Source organism: Balaenoptera acutorostrata, chromosome 7 (genome assembly GCF_949987535.1).
Source record: "Balaenoptera acutorostrata chromosome 7, mBalAcu1.1, whole genome shotgun sequence".
Lineage (NCBI taxonomy): Eukaryota > Metazoa > Chordata > Mammalia > Artiodactyla > Balaenopteridae > Balaenoptera > Balaenoptera acutorostrata.
Genome location: NC_080070.1, coordinates 59,575,084 through 59,596,181, shown reverse-complemented (window position 1 = coordinate 59,596,181; position 21,098 = coordinate 59,575,084). Strand labels below are relative to the sequence as shown.

Sequence of the window (21,098 nt, the reverse complement as noted above, 5' to 3'; positions counted from 1 at the left end):
AAGATATTACTTTTCCTTAGCTCAGGTTGAGCCGCTGTCATAAATATATCATACTTGTTTGTATAAATCACTGAATATAATACATATATTAGTTCATTTATGTTTCTTATAATCCTGCGGTTTTTGAATAAGAAATATGAGCAATTACATAAAAAGCCTACTATCAATTTAGAAATTGAATGTTCTCTGCAGATTATGTTTGACTACAGAAGAGTGTCAGGAATTTGCTGTTAACAAAGGTCATCAGTAGTTTTTAGGAGAAGGCACTATTTGTTTTAAAAACATTGCGAGAAGTTTATGAAAGTTAAGTAACACTTACTCTTGGACCAGCAGGACCAGGGAGACCAAATTCACCAGGGGTACCCTAGGCAAAACATGAGAACAAATAAAGTGTGAAACTTACGTATGTTCTCTAAATCCACTTATGTTTATGATATTTAGAAAAGTTTTGAGAGTGAAATAAAGCCAGATAGGCTCTACCTACGTGAGTGTATAAGTACACAGGCTATTAGGAACAAGAGAGCTTTCAGTGGTGTACGGAAAGATTTAAAAAAAGTGAGAATTCCACTGATATTAAATATATATCTATCCTAGAACCTGGTATCAGAAAATTTTAGTCTCTCATTATTTGGTTTATTGCTTTTTAAAAAGTGACAAAAGACTATCTCCTTTGATAATATAATAAATAATGATGATGAACAATATCAGACATTGCCTATTTTTAGTTATATAACAGACTGCTTTCTTAATAGAAATGATCATATTCTGCATATTACCTAGTTAATTGTATACCCAAGTGTATCTCCTTTATTACTGACCAGCTGTCTCCTTAATGTGCCCCACTGTTGACAAAGGAGAGCAGGCCACAGAATGTAACTGAATTGAGGCACATTCATCACAATTACAGATAAAATGACTCAGAACTCATGCCCTGATTGTGAATAGCAGTGTCATGTCTGAATGCCAAGAAAAACATTAAAAGCAATTTTTCAGGGTCTAGTTTGATGGAAAATCAGTGCATTTATTTTTTTTTACTATGGAGAGGGAAATAATTTGTATTTTAACATTACCAAGAACAATACAAAAAGTAAGGCTATTAAATGGAATGTTCATGATATTGTACTTCCATAATGTGATGTTTCATTCAATCCTTAAAACAAAGTAATTTGAATGAAAATGAGTAACTTGGCTCATTCTCTCCATCAGTACCAACATATGTAGAACACTATCATTAACATATGAAATATGAAGTTTCCTTTTGCATATTATAATTGCACTGCAGTAGGGTATTAAACAGAGGGAAAGTCCCAAGTTTAGGCGAATTTACTATCACTTGTTTTACTCACCCTTTCTCCTGCTTTGCCAGCTTCACCAGCTGTACCTGAAGGGCCAGGCAGACCCTAGATGAAAAAAAGACAAACCTCAATCTTTATGGCTATATTTGGGGGATTTTCTAATAATTGGTTTTTTGGGGAACTATCTAATATCAACATGATCACTAACTATTATGTGTTATTAAAGGATTACAGAAAAGTTTGCCTTGAAAAAAATGTACGCTTCTTTGCTTCAGTTCTGAAACCATGTTCTGTGTGGCGGGGAGAGTGTTATAGTGATTTACAGCTGGAGAGTCTGACCAAAAGCAGGAGTCTGTATGTTTCAGCTGACTTACCTGGAAACCTGGAGGACCAGCGGGACCCTGTTCACCTTTTCCACCTGAGACACCCTGAAAGTGATAGGAAAGATTATATACATAGAGATATATGCCACCATTGCTATCTAGCTACATAACTTTTAGACTGGAAAAAAAAAGATGGCCATTTTTGTGGGACTAGGTTCATTTTAGTGCAAAATAGAGCAAGAGTGAGAGAAATACTCACCTGTAGCCCAGGAGGTCCCTGAGCACCATTGTTTCCTTCAGGACCTGGAGCACCCTAAAATGTTCAACAGAAAGGCTCAGAGTTAGTTGCCTGTGAGTCAGACAATTTAAGATACCCCAAAGCCTCCCTCATGTATTACTTCCTCACAACAAACCTTGTTATTTCAGCATGTATTAAACACATTGTGGCCAAGGCCCAAATACTACCTACTAACTTGTGATACGGCTCATAGGAAGTCCATGGATGAAGGGCAATTTATGAAAGTCAGAGAATGCTACTAGCATATTCATAGCCTTTTAATCACAAAATGAATTAAATAAAAACCAAATGCATCCATAAATATTTTTGACTTAATATACATTCTGATTCGTCATAGCTCACTGCCTTATAAGTGTGGTTAAAGAGAAAAGACATTTTGTGATGGTAAAAGGAAGCTTGGGGATGCCATCTTAGAAAGAAAGTGATGGAATGATATCAGATGGCCTCAAAAGATGTGTATCCTACGTGAATACTATGTGGATAGAGCCGCACAGAAGTTAGTACCTACCCGAGGACCGGCAAGACCCGCATGACCTTTTTCACCATTTTTGCCAGGATCACCCTATAATGAACATTAAAAAAAAATACATTTAATGTCAAATTAACCATGACAATTTTGAAATGTGAATTTCTTGCCTTTTTTCTTTTTTTAGATTCCTAGTCCTTGAATTCTGTTAAATTTTAAGGCATGATCCATCATCATGCAGCTCCAGATACAATAAAGTACACTTATGTCTGCAGGAGCATATGACTCAAGATGTGGATTTTCAGCAGGAGCACAATGATACACTGGAGGTCAACTTTTGTTGTGGTAAGTGGCTTGCAGTTTTCTTGTGTTGAAAGGAACCCCCTTGAGGTAGAGTGGACTGAGGCAGGAGAGAAATAATAAGAGTTTTGGTGAAATGTGGCAAAAAAGTGCCAAGGGAGAAGAGGTCGTGGTGATTCTTACAGTGGGGCCTTTGGGTCCAGGGAATCCGATGTTGCCAGGCTCTCCTCTTGCTCCAGCCGGGCCAATTGCTCCAGGCCTGCCATCAATACCAGGGAGGCCCTGAAACCAGAGTTTATTTAAAGTTTACTCAGCATCAAAAGGGCCTCACAACCTCAAGCTTGTGATGTTGCCACAGGATGAAACAGAATCATTTTCTGATTGTATAGAGCTTCCTGTATAAAGTGTCAATAAATTATGAATCCACTTTCCTTTTCTAAATAGGATGTCGGTACATGCACATCCAAGTCAATCTCATATGTACACAATTCCCTCTTTCTCCTCTCTTTTCATACCCTTGTCACCCTCTTCAATATTCCCTGCCATGTTTTTCTTTTTCCTTCTCTCCTTTTGCTCCTGTGTTCATTTGGACTCTGTAATTACAATCTATTACTTTTCATTCTCAGATATGTATGTGGCTAATATTTATTTTCAATGTGTTCACATATAAATAAGCTACAGGAAACACTTGATAAGGGTGCAATAAGTGTCCTTGAAAATATAAGCAATACTTACCATCGGACCTTCTTTACCAGCTGGGCCAACATTTCCAGGGGAACCAGGAAAACCCTATAAAATAAATGAGGATGCTTTCCTATTGGCACTTTAACACATATACTCAAGGCTCCAATTAATTGAAATCTCACAAAAGCACTTTCCCCCCACTTTTTGTTTGTTGACTAGGGCAAAACATTAGGGGTATTAGCCACTAGCTGGGAGGTATGAAAGAGCTCTGAAAACTTTCTTCTTTCTATTTTTAATGCCTTTCCTTTTACTGAATTTTAGTGCAACTGATCCATTTAAAGATATCTCAAGAAACTGTTGAGCAACATACTATATGTGCAAAATGTATATGTTTTTTACCTTAGAATAGAAAAACAAATACTTTTAGTAAGTAATTTTCAAAGTGGATTTTTTAAATTGCTATATTTGGTGTCTTTATTACTTGTTTATGGTACAATGACAGTTGATACTCACCCGTAAGAGATAACGGAGGCAAAAAATTACTCTATTGCTATGGATTAGAGTGTCTACAGATCTAAAGGTCATTTCTCCATAGCTAGTGTGATGCTGAATACATTACAGCACTTTGTGATCGCTGGAAAAATGATTCACTTATGAATCTAATAAACTGATAATGTATAGTCCTAATATATTTCATGAACACCTTATATAAAACTCACAAATTGAGATAAAAGATTCATGCTGATAGGAGAACCAACCCAATTTGGATATATTAAAATAAATCTATTCTTCCAAAAACCTCACAGCCATTGTATCAAGTAATAAATAGGAAATGTATGAACTAACTAAATTCATCAAAATATCTACTGGGCTTTGATAAAGTTAAATTAAAAAGGGAACCATCAGCAAGTCTACTAACAAATTAACTTTTGATTTTTTTTATTGTTGTCTTCAAATATTAATCATCCCTTTAGAAAAGGAAACAGTGCTAGGTGTGACTTGCTCAAAATCAATCTGAAACTTACTCGGGGTCCCATGAGGCCAGGCTCTCCAGGGCGACCAGAATCTCCACTGGGACCTCGCATACCAGCAGGGCCAGTTCCACCACGACTACCATGAGGGCCCTATTAAAAAGAAAAGGGAGGGGAGGTTGTTAACTCCAGTGACATACCCACGGCCAGAAGCATCAAGTTCCTTCCCAGGATGTGAGTAGTAGACAACTTACCATGACACCAGCTCTGCCATCAGCTCCAGGAAGACCACGAGAACCAGGATTTCCCTGTAACAAAGTAGATGAAATAGAAAAGAATTGGAGACAATCCTTATATCAGGTAGGGCAGAATTTATTGAAACATGGCATGCATGCAAGAAATCTTGATGACCTTAAGGGGGAGATACAATTACAAACCAAGCCAAAAAACTTCATCCAAACCCCAAAGGACTGTGTGGAGGAAACATTCTGCAAAAGTAGGTCAACATTGTTTCCAGACCAATTTAATAACATATCAAATTGAGAGTCAGTGATTTAATAAAGCAGATGGAAAGCAGATGTTTCCTTCATCTAGAAAATGCACTCAGTAATTCTGACCAATTCCCAATGATTGGGTGCCTCTGGTGTGTCTGGGTGTCAAGAGCATTTGGAACCTACCCTCAGCCCAGGAGGTCCTGGGGGGCCAGCGGATCCAATTTCACCAGTGGTGCCTCTCTTTCCTTCTTCGCCACTGGGACCAGGAGGACCCGTGGGCCCAGCAGCACCCTATTTAATGAAAAAACAAAAGAAGGGGACACAGGAAAAGTAAAATTTGTGTTCATATCTAGCTAGAAAAAAAAGTAATAACTTAAGAAAAGTGAAAGTATTACTTTTTGGATTGAAAAAGTAGTAACTCCATAATATTGTGATTATAGAACTACTTACGGGCTCGCCCTTGTTGCCACTCTCTCCTTTGGAACCAGCTGGACCAGGCTCACCCTAGGGTTCAATACAAAACAGTGGTCAAATGACAAACATTTGTCACAACTCTCTGGAAGACAAACATCAGGGGCTATTTACGAATCAAAGTAAAGAGAGCTTTAGTTCTCTAAGAAATATGCTTGGTTCATATTTAAACGACCTACAGGGGAATGGTCTTGGTTGAAAGGACAAGACTGATATAATAGAAGTGTGCCTCACTGACCTTTGGGTAATGTTCTAGGATAGCAGGAGGGGTGTGTCTGTGTGTGTGTGTGTGAGGGAGAGAGTATACATACGTGTGCATGAACTTACAGAAGAAATACACACTGAAAACGCTAAGGAAGAAATAAGGATGATAAGACGACAAAACGAAGTCTAGATGGAGATGAAATGATGGTAGAGCTGGTATTTCAGAATGATGAAAGCATCAGCCATGACCACTTACAATAAGTCCTCTGGCACCAGTAGCACCAGCAGCACCAACAGGGCCAGGAATACCGCGGGGTCCAGGGAGGCCAGGAGCCCCAGCAACACCGGGAAGGCCCTGGGAAAGAAACGCAGCATGGTCCCTCATGAGACAACTGGCAGGAGAGACAGCATCCATTAAAATACCTTTAAAACCGCAGCAGCACGTTTTAGCCATATACTCACAGCAGCACCCTTAGCACCAGGAAGGCCATTGGCTCCAGGGTTGCCCTGTGACGAAAAGGAAGGGAGAAAGATATGGTTCATAGGAGTATTTCTGTTCTTCTTTGACCCCACCTTCATTCTTTTTGTTTTCTTCCTTCTACTCAATGAAGTTAATGACAGTGGCTACTTACAGGAGGTCCAACAGGGCCAGAAACACCTGCAAGACCCACTTCACCACGGGAACCCGCGGGACCAGGAGGACCAGGGTTACCGACAGGTCCAAGTTCACCCTAAAAACAGGAATGACATTGAGGCATTAGTCAGCAAATAATGAAATAGCATATCTCTGTTTTTAGGTCACCAAGTTTTATGAAATTTCTTCAGAACTGCAATAATTTCCCTTATCTGATCTGGTCCCACAGTTTGGGGTTTGTGTTCCTATCTTCCTGGCCTGGTTCTGCCATCTTGGCTACCATTGCTATCTTCACCTACTCTGTCTCTCTTGGTAGAGACTCTGGTTCTCAGCCAGTCAGTCCCAACTAGTTTGGGAGTATCCCAGAGGAACCCCAGGGCATCAGTTTCCATGTTGCTATCTCTATCTATGCTCATAGTGCTCGGGTACAGAGAGATCATCTATTTCAAGTTTAGAGTGAGAAAACTGGTCATTCTGTATCTGAGAAAACTGGTCATTCTGTATCTGAATTTTGAAGGAGGGACTAATTAAGCTACCTGTTCTGTAATTATCTATATGCAAACACAGTCCCTATCTTTCACATCACAATAAAATGTTTATCAAGGTAATGACAATGGTCACCAGCATTTTTACCTTGGGGCCAGGAGCACCTGGGAAGCCTGGAGGGCCAGCAGAGCCAAGAGGACCCTGAAATCAAAGGGGAAGGTGGTAAGAAGTTTCCTCTCAGTAAGTTAACAAAACAACAACAGAAGATTGAAGTGGCTTAGAATGGCTTTATCTTACTTAATGTTGGCAAAGAGAAAACTGACAGCTAATCTGTTGTCATTGGTATGTTATCGAAGGGAAGACATTCCAGGTATCCCAGGTGAGGTAGATTTTACTTTATATATCAATTACAAACCTCAGGGATAGTAGTTCTTATAAATAGAACCTTTAAATGACCTCTTAGAACATTTGGTAAGGTGTCTAAAGTGGTGTTATTTCATAGGGAATTAATAAAGAAGGTAGCTCCCATCCCACACTCTCAGTCCCTTCCAAATTCCTCAGTGTCACCACTTACAGCAGGACCCACAGGACCCACACTTCCATCACTTCCACGGGCACCCTATGAAGAAAATAAAGAAAAAAGTCAAGTGGAAAGTTAAATGGCACCTATTAGAAGATTTTTAAAAAGAATAAAAATGAACAAACTTGGAAGCACTCACAGCTGGGCCAGGGGCACCGACACGTCCTCTCTCACCAGGAAGCCCACGAGCTCCCTAGAAGCAGAAATATTTCCACTGAAATCCAGAATGCTAATTTAAGAAAAAGTTACAGGCATCATTTCCTTTTTCCAATTTCCAACATGCGCAAGAATCCACTAGAAATAAATAGGTCTTGTTCTAATTCCAGCTAAAAGGTAATGGATTTCAATTAACTATGCAGAAGGCTAATAGAAAAATATCAAAGAATACAATGCCAAGGGAAATGGTAATTAGCAAAAACATTAAAGAAGTTCCAGCTTGCAAAGAGTGTACACATTTTTGATTTACAATAAAGTAATCAATACTTACTATTTGACCTGGAATTCCATTTTCACCAGGGGCACCAGGTTCACCCTACATGGAAAAGAAGGATTGAGTTTTTGTTCATTATATATATCAATTATTTTCTTCTGATTTGGTAATTTTTACACTATTACTTCAATTTCAACCATTCATATATTTTGTAACATTTCTTACATAGATTGTTTCTCAATTATGCCAATCACATACATTTAAAAAATTTATAAAATATGGGTTTTTATTTAGATAATACCAAATATCACAGAATCAGGGAGATGTGGTCGAGTGTTATTTACCCTTTCCCCAATTTTCCCCTTAGATTTTGGATATCATTTAGACTAGGCTTATATATTAGCAATGATAACATAAAAAGAGATGATAGGATAAATTGCTTTCAACATAACCATATTTACCCTCTTTAAAGTTATTTTGAACACTCAACATTTTTATTTTTATAAAATATGCATGAAAAATTAAAGCTTCATAATATTTTATAAAACTGTCTTATTTACTTCCCATCTACATTCTTCTTTTTTTTTTTTCCAATCTACATTCTTATCTTGAGTAAAAACCATGTTGGTGGGGGTAGTGCTGGTAGTGATGCTGGTGCTGGTGGTAATTTAATACAATGGCACATGAAAAGGAACTTTCCTTCAAGATAATCTAATTTAGATATAGAAGAAACCTGGTTTTCGAGACCATTTAAGGACCCTTCATTTCTAGGATTCTATCTGAAGTGTATTCTTTGTGAGTAAGCACTAGAGTGGGAGTCAGGAATTCTAGCCTGTGCCCTTCTAAGTTCTAGATGTGTGACTTTGGGCAAGTTACTCACTCTCTCTAAGCCTCAGTTTCCCTCATCTGCAAAATGAGAGGGTCTCCAAAGCTCCTTGCAGCCCTAACATTTTATGATGCTGTGATCAGTAGTCTGAGCTCTTATATTAGGCTCCAGGGAGAATGAGTTTGACCTTATCCATTGGTGTGGCAGCTGGAAAGTTAGAACGGATTCTCCATATTCATGTTCATTTCTGGTCCCACTAGTATTCCTTACTCATTAATTTGTGATTACGTTGGTATTCACTTTAATATCACATTATCTCCTTAATAGGAGAGAGAACATTTTATAGTTGAAAACGCTGTCAGAGAAGAGCCCAGCCAAGAGATAACACACTTCTGAGACTTTAATTACCTAATTAAAATTTTTTTGAGTGTGCACAGATAAATCACAGGAAAGAGGTTGAAAAGTATATTGTGACATGAATGTACCCATCTAATTAGTGCATGGCAAAGGAGAATTTACTATTTAAAATAACATAGTGTTCTAATATCTGATTATATGTTTATTTACTTTTATTTTGGCTGCAGAGATCGACTAAAATTATAGGAGGAAAGGAAATGGAGGAAGAAACTATTGACATTTTTTTAATCTCAATTGCTTAATAGATATTGAATTAAATAAATATTATTAATAATTGGCCTTTTGTTACAGAATCCCATAGTCCTCACCACTGAGGGATTTAAAGTATTGAAGAGGAAATAAGATATGCTTCAGAATATGATTAGCCTTCAGTAAAAATATACTTTCTGATGGCGATGGGAAATTACAATCAATTGTCTTAAAAACAGTGCTTCTGATTTAGTATTCACCTTCACACCTGGAGTACCAGGCTGTCCCTTCAATCCGTCCAGACCGTTGTGACCCTGAAAGGCAAATCCTTATTATTAAAATGCTATTCCATTGCAGTGTTTGGTCAACTCAAACATCTTGTATCTTTGCAGTTAATATCTCCTGCATGAATCTTGTGACTGCTTCCGTAGAATGGAGTCCCATTGCCCCAGCTCCCAACAAACTCCCTCTGTTGCCCTAGGTAAGTCACTAAACCTCCCTACACTTGAAAGGGAAGGATAAAGAACTAGATGCTCTCTCATGTACTTTCCATCATTAATAATTTTATGATCTTCAGAGGGTTTTAAATACCTCTTAAGTTATACCCATTTTATACCATTTTCCCTGTAGGGATCCTCCTTTCTTGGAAGTTATGAACAGACTAAAAAAAAAAAAAAACAAAAAACTACACCCCACTTTACTTTCCAGCCACCTTACCCTTTAACTCTCTCTCCACTCTGGCAAACTCCAGGAATTTGGAAGCAAATATGTGTCATCCAGGAGTTTAAATATAGTTGAGGTTTTTACTAAAAGTAAGCAACATTTTCTCTTCTGTGGGTAAAGAATGTGCTCACCCTAATGCCCTTGAAGCCAGGGAGTCCAGGAGTTCCAGGGAAACCACGAGCACCCTTAAAAAGAAACACAGAAGATGACGAATGACGTTTTTGTCCTAAATAAAAAGACGATGATTTCTTCCCTCCAAAGTGTTTCTTCTCATCAAAGTCCAAGCTTGGAATCAAAGACTAGTATATGTGTAAGCACAGAGCAGCAAATAAGTTGCTCTAATTTGAGTAACTAATACTATGGTACTTGTAGAACACACAATTTAGTTGTTTAAAGGATGCTCACCATCATCAATATTACATTATTTGCGTTAATAAAACTTGTATGCATTCTTAACTAGGCTCCTTTATTTGTCAGATGCCTTCAGTGAGTGTTATAAGTATGACATCTATGTTGCCGCTTAGTCTGATTCTAGTTTTAGCAACTATCTTATATAAGAGATACCTCTGATGTTTGGACTATATACTGTTGTAAAAAAATCTCACCTGTGGCCCAACAACTCCTCTCTCACCAGGTCGTCCAGGTTTTCCAGGGTGACCCTAAAACATGAAAGCATCATAGGGTAAACCCTCTCTTGGTAAACTGTCAGATGAAAGTCGGGGCATCTTGGTTTTTACAACAGGGAAAAAAGGCATCATATAAAAATGTGGATCCAAATATATATTTAATTAACAATTATATCTCCTTAAATACAAGAAAATTAATCATTATTTCATTAAAATGTTATTATCCATATGGGGGAAATTATGTCAGGCATATTCAGCTTTTGGCAGAATACTTAATTTGAATCTAGAAATTCTGTTGAGGCAGGAGTATTTAAATGGCATTTGGAAATGCTTAAGAGTAAATACTTACATCCTCACCAGCCTTGCCAGGAGGGCCAGGTGGACCACGAGAACCTGCAGGACCCTAGGAAAATGGGAGACCCATTGTTTTGTTAATGCTATATTAAGAAACTTCTTGAAAAAAATATTTATCACAAAGGGGGAAAAGTACTCACAGTTTGACCAGGCTCACCAGGCTCACCAGGAAGTCCTTGGAAACCTTGAGGGCCCTAAGAAAAAACAGTATGTCACATTCCAAGCCTTTATTTAATTCTCTGTCTTTTTACATAAGAGAGATTACAAGCTTTCGGTACTTACAGGGGCTCCAGATGCACCAGGAGGGCCTCTAGGTCCCATCAAACCCTGTAAAGAGGACAGATATAGTTAGCACTGACAAGTCGTCATGGCCTAGGGTTGGGTTAGACAGGACTAGCTTAGTAGTGCCACAGACGTTTTGTGATGGACAAATGAACAGAATTGTCCTGGTCTCATTTCACAGTTTTTGTTCCTCCCAAGGAAGCATTTAAGGACCCAAGTTTCCTCCACTGTGTCTCTGCCTTTGCTTTCACCTTTGCCCCTCCTAATCCAAATCAGAACTCAGTTAGATGAGGTGGCCACAGGTTCCTTAAAGTTGTGCACAATTGGGCATATTGAGATTGCTCTAATGCAATGAAGTGACTCAGTCTTTGCACAGTACAGAATATACAACTGCCGTTCATGCAGCTGACGAAGCATTTCCATTTGGATTTCCTTATCGTATGTCATCTCCTCATATCATACTCAGCTAAGAAATTGATATTTTTATTGCCACAAGGGGCATAAATTGAAAAGGATCAAAAGTCTTTCTTAATGATTAGAGGGAGGTTTGTTATAACCTTATAGCTCCTTTAAGGGCTATTGGTGACTGATGAAAATGTCAAACAAAAGTGGATATAGTAAGGGGTGAAGGAAAAATAAAATATTCTTGAAACATCCTACTGGAAGAATCTATTATATGCTACTATTATTGAAAATATGGCCCAAATGACAGCAGATTGTTTTCGCCTTTGTTCTTCATTCTGTAGCACACAGAGTAAAACAGAGTGTTACTAGTTTGGGAGCTAAATACACATTGTGACTCCCCTTTGCAAGGCCTGTGCAAACTCTTCTGTAGGGGCCATTCCTCTAATGCTGAATATATTGCACAGACAAGTCTCAGGTAGTTTGTTCATGACACATCAAGCATGGGGACTCTGCAGTCAAGTCTGCCCCACTGTATTAATGCCTAGAGTGAAATAATATGGATTTTATTAAAAAGCTCATCATCTTAATTATGAGTTATTTATTTGGTTTTAGAAATTGCTTCAGAGTTAAAAGAAACTGTCACTTTTCAATCAAAATAATATTTTTAGGTGTACATTAAAAATAATTTTCCTTGACACCATGAATTTTTAATTATATTTATTCATTTTTCCATGTATGTGCAACAATTTCATTTACATAAAAGGTAGTTTATTTTGTGGAGGCTGTGAGATGGACGATGATTATTCATTAATTCAGAGAAGAACCCTGTGGGGTTTTATAGTTATTGATTTTCCAACATGGAAATTTATTTTAATGCTTTATTGCTGCCTATCTCTCCTATTTGTGAAACATATCTGTTGATTACATATGTCTGTGAATGTGTGTGAATGTGCAAGCTTAAAGTATATTTTAAAAGTAAAACACTCTGCTTTATGCCCCCCAGAGAGATGTTCCAAAGTCAGGGGAATCTGAAATCCATATTAATTTTCCAGGCTTATGTAGGCTTTTTTTTTTTTTTTAATTAATGCTTTACTTTTTTTTCTTTTTAGCTTCTTCTTGAGATATAGGTACTGCTTTAAAACTGACTAATGTCCAGCATTAGCTGAAATGGCTAATTTCAAATATCCAATATAAACAAAGCCAAAAGAAAATCTCTACTTCTTCATTTCAGATATGAATGTTTTAAATTACCATGCAAAATCAGGAAATTGGAAATCATCAATTAACGGCATATTACTTCTCAAGTGAGAGTTTTAATTTACAGAAAATATTGTCTTGCCCTTACAGTGTATTAGCTTATTGCGGACCATTAGCTCCAGCAGAACGTCTTTTGAAGACAGAGCACTGAATGCATTGTCCAGGTAAAATTTATATTTTAAAGACTATCTTAACTTGGGCAGATAAATACCTTTGTTTGCAAACAATTAATTAAAAATCACTAAATTATGTGTGGGTATGTACTAAACTGCAGTGTTTAATCAACTTAACATTTTTATTTTCAGCAATTTTCCCCTCTATTTTTTACATACTAGTATATATTTTGCATGCTCATATCAGTTTTTTTTTCCCCTAACATATCTCACTAATGCTTGTTAGAAGGTTTACTTGTTAAAGATAGACCATCATCATCATAGTCATATTCTCTCCTATACTGATTTATAATTAGACTTTAAAAAAGAATTTTTTATCAAGATGGATAAAAAGAAACATTTCCTATGTTGTTAATTCCTTGAGGGAGGGTGGGAATCTGTCATATTCACTGCTATATCCCAAATGCATAATATAGTTTGGGTCTTATCGAAGACCAACTTGGTAAATACTTGTTAAATAAAGTAATGTTTTATTCAAGTACTGGATACATGAGCCATGATGTTGACTATCAGACATCTTGCCTGGCATTCTGTCATTAACCACATATATGACCTTGGGAAAGGGCTTAAACTCTCTACCTAGAAAATGAACGGGCTACACTAGAACTTGCTGATCCTTTCCAGCAAGTTCATAGAACTTAATAGTTCTGCACCTCTGTGGGTTGCTTCAAATTCTAGGCAATGTTAAAGGGCATAAAAAAATTAATCAGGGTGATTACTTTTCTGAATTAAGTTGGTTTACCTAAATTATGATTACTACGTCCAGAGATTATTTCTTGGATATAAATATCTGATCTATCCTAAGGAGGCATGTTTGTAGAAAAAATCGAACCCCCTAACCTAGGCTTAGATTTTTATAGATTTGAATACAAAGAGAGCTGCTGCTTTTATCTGATCTGAGTATTGAGTATTAAACTAGGTAGCTAAATAAATGGCAATATGAAATTTAACATAAAGTAAATTCTCTATTCAGTAATTTTTTGGCTAGATAAAAAGAGATAAGCATACCATTGGTCCAGGGCCAAGTCCGACTCCTTTTCCATCATACTGAGCAGCAAAGTTCTAGATGGGGGGGGAAAAAAAAATATATATATATATATATATATATATAAATATATATATAAAAATAACTGTTGGCCATGTAGTTCATTTTCTCATTCTACGTCTAAAGATTTTTCTGTTGTTGTTTAAAAGGAAGCAGTATTTCTGACATAATTATTAGTTTAAACTTCCATACTGAGCTAAATTCCTAAAAATTCAGGAGAGGTACAAGTTTAAAATTTAGTCCACACCTAGTTTGAAATAGGGAGCTTCCCTACCTTATTTTTGAACCTTTTCCTGCCCTGTTATCCCTCTCACTCAAATCCCCACTCACTACCTGTACACTGAGGAAGACAGCTTTCTAAACTTTAAAAGTCAGTGAGGGCCCCTGATAAATTAAGCAGAAACCAAGAGAACAACTTTATATTTCTACCTGTTGCCCTGCTCCTCCATGACTACACAAAATGACTAAGAGACCTTTTTCTTGCTGTAGTTTCAAAAAGGATATAAAGAGTTTTAAAGTTTAGAGGAAAATTAAATTAAAATGCCCCTTGGAAGATTAAACTTTTAAAAAATAGTTCACAGTAATAGCTTTACTGTTACTGATCTCTCTTACAGTGGTAGACCTATTAAGAAAGGTGCTTTTTAATGCACTCAGTAGATAAGCAATCATAATAAGATCTTTGGGGGAGAAAGGTCTTATTTTACTGGTGTACAGTTGGGTATTAGAATCAGGCTTCTGATTCATAGTGCTAACCAATTAAGCAAATATGTTTTCCTTCCTGCAGTGAGGCCATTTGGCGCTCATACCATTGTTAAAGCATAAAGCTAAAAGAAGATATTAATGAAAAAGAGAAATGTACTTTTCTCAAATTAGTTTCAAGCAAATTAAACCAAAAACTGCTTTGAATGTTGGTTCAGTAGACTTCAAGCCAAGGAGAATAAAAAGAGTAGGATGTTTGTGAAATTGCTTAAGATCAGGGATTTCATTTATAATTCAATCTAATCAAACTTTTTAATAATGCAACACCTCTTATTTGTGCCCTACTGATAAAAGATATTAAATTCCCAAATTAAATAATGGCCACGAGGGCTGCAGCTACCTTCAGCGAACACAAAGACCTGTCCTGTAATTGACAAGGGCTCACAAAGAGATCGGGCAAAGCAGAACCTTGAATGAAGAAACCAAAGAAATGAAATAAAATACTATACTAATATCCAAATAGCAGACTCTCCCTTAAAACTACTAAAAATAAATTCCACAATGAATCTTCTTCCAATACAGGTGTAAGAAACTGAAGTTAGCTAAAAGTTAACGATACTTAAGACACCTTACCCCACCAAGACCAGGGGGACCAGGAGGACCAGGTGGACCAGGAGGGCCTGGGATACCATCATCACCGTCTCTGCCTGGTGGGCCTGGCGGACCCTGTTATGTAAAAAGAGAATTAAGTCAGGGTTAGACAGACTCCGCAGAAACCTAAAGGAGACCTCAGATTACATGTGGTAAGATCAGTTGGTCAGAATGTACAAGTGGTGTGGAAATTTAAAATGCCATATTTGCCACTGTTGACATGGGTCTATTTTAGAAGGAGGTTTAGTAGCTGGTGTCTGAAGAAGACACAAGACACGATAGTTCCTTCTGGAAGAGGACTATGTCAGCCATTGGATATTAATTCATAATGGAGCTCCAGTATTCAAATGAAGATAAAAATTATAGCTAAAATTTATAGCTATAAATTCATATGGTTAACAGTACACAGTGATATACTGTGTATATTGATTGTCAGTTTCTGACTGATGAACTTAATTGTTTTGGTATGTTATGTGTGAAAAGCAGATTAATTGATATAATAATTAATAGTTATTTTATCACAGGGTAGAAAATCCTGCAGATTTCCTACCATTAACACTATTTATGTTGTTAAAGTAATTTACTGACATAACCCTACCTCTAATAGATTGCTTGAGTGGAATACATTTAAGTCTGCACTTCTCGATGGATACAAGGTATAGGTATTTATATATTGATGAAAGTGTCATATAATGAAACCATGTGGTTATACATACCACATAAGCATAGCAAGGAGATCTAAGAATACGATGAATAAAATGCAAGCCTAACTTGTACATTTATTAATTTAGACAGAAACATGTTGTTGGCTGCTGTTTAACTATTACTCCCAGCCTAAATAAGAGATCTTACTTGAAAAGCAAACAAAACATGTTAAAAAGAGAAGGGCCATGTGGTGGTAGGTAGATATATTTCCATTATGTATGTGTTGGACAGGTCAACTAAAAACAAAGAAAGATAGACCATGCAAAGAATATGGCTGTCTGTAATAGTTCTACTTTCTTAAAGGATAATCTTGACCTAAAAAGAATACTGATTATATATAATAATGCTTATTCACTCTCTGTAAGGCATTATTTGCTTAAAAGGTAGGCAATTATCTGGATACATAATATCCTTATAAATTGTCAGTCTCCTGTAGTTTCTGATATGTAGTTATTAAAATATGGGCCAAAGCCCTTTAATAGTTCAAAAATTACACACCCTTTCTCCACGTGGTCCTCTATCTCCAGTTGGGCCCTACGAGGAAGGTAGAAACAGCACAATAATAAATGTCTAGGTAATTTCCAGTGAATGAGCAAAACATTCTTGATAATAATTAGTCGGTAAGGCTGATCTAACCATAATGTTATTAGATAGTAGCTATAAAAATGGCACAATACAATAGACAAAAGTATTTTGTTTTTATTATAATTACATGTAATTTTTTTAAACTGGGAGATTGGAGGCTATAGTCTCCAGCATTAGGCCAATATTATGACCACTATTTTTAGAAAGATGATTTCTGTGGATAAAATTATCATTTTGTAACATCGATAACAGCATATTTATATAGTCAAAGCCCTTTAAAATAAACTTTTGTTTATCACCTATAATTAACATAATATTCATTCCATCTCCAGAACAAAAACAAGTCTTTTCTTTTCCTTTAGTATGTCAATCACCAGTTGTATAATATAAGTATAATTAGAGATGACTCTGGAAGATAATAAAGCTTTATCTTACACATCAAAGCTATTTTATTTTATGGTTTAGCTAATGCATATTCATGTGGGCAAAATCTTGACAAAGTATTTTCCTTCTGTAGTGTACCATAAATTTAGTTAAATTGTAAGTTATCTCTGATCATTTCAGGTACTATGGAGAAGTATTGGATTCTTACCTTTTTTGCAGTTGCCTAGAAAAGAATAAGTAAAGGATTATTATGAGGAAGATTATATAAATTTTAAAATGGCTCCCATTTCCATGTAGTGTACAAACATACCTACAGATTATACATATTATGCATTACTATTATCTTAATATTTCAAAGCACAATTTAAAATTTTACCAATAAATAAAATAAAATATGTATAGAAGCCAGATATATACTTATCTGTAATTATGCCTCAAATTCAATTCATGAACTAAGAATTTGTTCATAATAATCTTGCAGATGATTCCAAGGGAGTGATAAAATTCTCTAGCTTGGTGAAGTCTTCTAGTTCGTAGCAGCTGATGCTAAAACCCAAACTTCCACTGGATAATTTACTCTCTTTTCTTATGGGTGTTCGTTTTAGGGTGGTCTTATTCAGTAGCCCCGCCCATTTCGGAAATTGGGGTGGGTACTTTCTAAGGCAGCCAGAAAGGTTTGACTACCATAACTCCTGATGATTATTTTGGAAATTCGGGTTGGTCAATATCAATACAGCCTCCTTTTCCTTCCCCAGAGAAGACATTACTGTGGCCAAGGCAATCAAAGTCTAAAATAACAAATTCTAAAAATAATTTTACTCACCTCTTGTAAAGCTATAGAGGAAAGGGGAAAGAAAGAAATAATTATTAGTATTATTTCATTGATCACTAGCAGTGATTAACAAATGGGTATATTAGTCTATAAAATTGACTTACCTAATTAAAAGACAAATTGTATTTTTTATTAAGAATATTCTAATGACTTAGAAATTATGCATGTCAAAATTATGGCAGGGATCAGCAGGATGCTTTGTTTTCAATATTAATATGTAAATATATTTTGAATTAAACTGTTAATTATTTACTACTTTATAAATGCTGTGAAATATTAATGTGTCTAAAGGATACTTCTAATGTTTAGTAATTAAGATGCTATATTGCACAGGTGAATCACTGAATATGAGCAAAACCAGTATATTGATGAGGAAATAATTTGTATTAGTTTAGACAATTTTTGATACTTAAAAATTTTAAAAGGGGGAAATTTGGGAAAGTACGTTACCTAAAGTTTTTTTCTAAAACATTAACGTTACAGAGTTTGTACCATTCTTAATGTCCTTTTTCAAAAGGTCTAATTTGCAAATAAGTCACCATGAAAATGGATTTATTTGGACATCTGAAATTTTGCTTTAAATAGGTTCACTTAAGTTAGGTAAGGTCATTTTACCAATGTGTATCACTTTTGTCCCCGAGGAAGAACTGCTCTGTATAAATGGAAAAACTGTGGATTAAAGATCTAGAAAAATAATGGGAAAAATACACTAAAGGAATATCCTCCCCCTTTGCCATAATTGCTATAAGTCCTTAAAGACTGAATTCCTCTCCTACGGTATAAAAATTATAGGTTAACACAGGATATAAGGCCAAGCTGGCAACCAAATGAATCACCCCTAAAAATTGCTTTAATTAGGTGGCCAAGAAGTGTGTCATTTGGAGTGGGAACAGCTGCTGCAACAGTCACAGTTCAGGAGGGTGGACCACATCCAGCACTGACATTTAAGGGCAATTTATGAGAATTACTTTTAAATTAGGAAAATGATATGTTTACTTCATTGTGTTCATCAGTAGGAAGAATAATTATGCCTGGACTTGATTAACGGAAGTTCTTATGATTTTGGAAATTTGCCTTTTAATTATTCAGACTGAGCCACTTTGAAGAATGTGTGTTTGGTAACTTTTATTCAGACTGTAGTTGGATGTTGATCAGAAGGTGAATTGCCCTTTGTACCTCCAAACTTCCCTAGGTCTAATTTCATCTTTTCTCTAGGAGACAACTCTTTCCCCCTGCCACTCTCAGATCTCATAAAAAAAAATGAACTTGGTAATGTGAATTTGTTCAATGCAACTATTCCTTAGCATTCACAGCGTGTATACTAAAAGTGGATGAAGGGAGAAAACACACATACACACACAAATGCATCAGTAATGATGCAGTGGTAGACACCGTGGCATGTGGGTGGAGCAAACTTTTAGAGTGTTGGGTGTGGCCAGATCCCCCTCTTACCCCATCAAGTCAGTATCTTTGGTAATTAGTCAGCCATTTTCAAGGCAAAACCGGACTGATTTTCTTCATTCTATCTTGACATGGAAATCTGGTCATAAAACCTACAGCTGGAAAGCAGCCTTGGAGTCCATCCAATTTCTATCCTGCATTTTAGAAAAGGCTCGGTTTGACTTGCCCAAGGTCACATGATAAATTATTGGCAGAGTCATGGGAAAAACCGGGTCTCCTGAATCTCAGATCAGTGTTGATATTTCCCAACTTGCTATGTTCAGAATGCCTGTCTTTGGGAACATATTAAAGAGCTAACTCTGGCTCAACAAAAGGCAGGGCAGATTTTAGCTAAATAATGTTACCATTTCCATGACCAGGTAATGAAATGAGAAGCTAATTTTACTTTTCAGAATGTATCCATTTTTCTCCCCAGGATACACTGACTAGCTATTGGGATTGGCTTCAATGAGAAATGCAGATCATTCTCTGTATAAACCTGTGGAGTCTTTAAATGGGGATTCCATTAACCTTAAGCCCTGGACCCCTGTGCTCTCATTGTCCTCCCTCCAGAGGGCGCCTGATGGCCATCATCATCATCATCATCATCATCCGGACCAGTCTTAAAACACCCAGAAGAGAAAAGCCTTTAGGGGGTGAGTTTTTTTATTACTAAATTAAGGGCTTTCTAAACCAGGCCTCAAGTTTCACAAGGTGGGCATCAGTGCAGTTTTGGGGCCTTTTAGGCGGAGGCCTTTGCCTTCCTTCATCATGTCAGTTAATATCTCATCTTTAAGGAAAAGGATTTCTGCTCCCTTTGAGCTTCACTAACTGCAGGATCCAGATCAAGTTAACAGGTTCACTCTGAGTTGAGAGAAAAGTTCCCTAACTTTTGGCGAGAGTCGAGCCTTTTTTGTTTTCATTTCTAAAGTATTTTCCATGTTTCTCATAAATGCCAGCATTTCTCCACATGCCAGAGAGCCTTCCCTCCAAGCTGTACCTAGAACTTTGTTAGGTTTTCCTTTTCAGACCAGGTGCCCACCCATCTAACCTCTTTCCCCGACTGCCCGAAACAAGCTGAAGGCACTTACATTGGCATGTTGCTAGGCACGAAGTTACTGCAAGCAGCAACAGAGTCCGCGTATCCACAAAGCTGAGCATGTCTACCACCTAGACATGCAGACTCCTTGTGTCGCAGAGCCCCTGGGTCACCGGCGGAGGTATCACCTGGCGGGCGCAGGCATACAGTCGTGGCGAGTACCTCCAACTTCGCCGAAACCTCCTGCCGCCTTGGTGCTAAAATAATAAAGCCCAGATCTGCCCTATTTATACGGCCAAAGTTTCTCTGGCCCGAGGGTGCTTCCAAAAGCGCTTCCACCAATGGGAGGGCTGGGGCTGGGGGCCCGGGCAGCCACAGCTGGGAGGAGACTGCGGGGGCGCAGAGGAGGGAGCGGAGGGGGGAGGGACGTGGCCACGGGGCTGGCTTCTTAAATTGGTTCCATCCTTTTTGAGGACGTGGACACTTTTGAGGCTTTCAAGGGGAAACTCTGACTCGCTGTCTGCATACCTCCGCCCTCCCCATCTCCCCCGGCCCTCCCCCGCCCTTTCCAAGTTTGGAAACACTTCTGTACACGTCGGAGAGCTCTGCTGACACCGACGTGGGCAGAGTTCACAGATCTCCGGGCAGCCGGGCAGCTGTAGAAGGGACTGGAGCCCAGAGATCAAAGCAGGAGCTGTCCAGCTCTGCGTACCTGGTGCCCCGCGGGCCACCGGCAGGGTGGAGGGCCGGCGGGCGCGGAGGGGGCAGGGGACCAGCGAGCAGGATCCGACTGCGTGGCGCAGCCCGAGGCCGCCCTCCCTCCGCCCCCT

At 37.6% G+C, this 21,098-nt stretch overlaps 1 protein-coding gene across 1 annotated transcript in view; it reads right to left on the bottom strand.

The window, feature by feature from the left end:
- COL1A2 (collagen type I alpha 2 chain) overlaps positions 1-20,539 on the bottom strand; it is a 35,319-nt gene extending 14,780 nt beyond the window's left edge. The window contains exons 1-30 of the mRNA XM_007195756.3: positions 20,321-20,539; positions 17,781-17,791; positions 17,166-17,180; positions 16,487-16,522; positions 15,266-15,358; positions 13,897-13,950; positions 11,054-11,098; positions 10,912-10,965; positions 10,767-10,820; positions 10,397-10,450; positions 9,923-9,976; positions 9,329-9,382; positions 7,694-7,738; positions 7,346-7,399; positions 7,201-7,245; positions 6,774-6,827; positions 6,139-6,237; positions 5,969-6,013; positions 5,763-5,861; positions 5,282-5,335; positions 5,015-5,122; positions 4,592-4,645; positions 4,392-4,490; positions 3,418-3,471; positions 2,866-2,964; positions 2,425-2,478; positions 1,878-1,931; positions 1,670-1,723; positions 1,347-1,400; positions 320-364 (exon numbers count right to left, since the gene is read on the bottom strand). Coding sequence (XP_007195818.2) covers positions 320-364; positions 1,347-1,400; positions 1,670-1,723; positions 1,878-1,931; positions 2,425-2,478; positions 2,866-2,964; positions 3,418-3,471; positions 4,392-4,490; positions 4,592-4,645; positions 5,015-5,122; positions 5,282-5,335; positions 5,763-5,861; positions 5,969-6,013; positions 6,139-6,237; positions 6,774-6,827; positions 7,201-7,245; positions 7,346-7,399; positions 7,694-7,738; positions 9,329-9,382; positions 9,923-9,976; positions 10,397-10,450; positions 10,767-10,820; positions 10,912-10,965; positions 11,054-11,098; positions 13,897-13,950; positions 15,266-15,358; positions 16,487-16,522; positions 17,166-17,180; positions 17,781-17,791; positions 20,321-20,390 — 1,764 coding nt within the window. The 5' untranslated portion in view covers positions 20,391-20,539. The remainder of the gene's footprint in view (positions 1-319; positions 365-1,346; positions 1,401-1,669; positions 1,724-1,877; positions 1,932-2,424; positions 2,479-2,865; positions 2,965-3,417; positions 3,472-4,391; positions 4,491-4,591; positions 4,646-5,014; positions 5,123-5,281; positions 5,336-5,762; positions 5,862-5,968; positions 6,014-6,138; positions 6,238-6,773; positions 6,828-7,200; positions 7,246-7,345; positions 7,400-7,693; positions 7,739-9,328; positions 9,383-9,922; positions 9,977-10,396; positions 10,451-10,766; positions 10,821-10,911; positions 10,966-11,053; positions 11,099-13,896; positions 13,951-15,265; positions 15,359-16,486; positions 16,523-17,165; positions 17,181-17,780; positions 17,792-20,320) is intronic.
- Between the last annotated feature and the right edge of the window lie 559 nt (positions 20,540-21,098).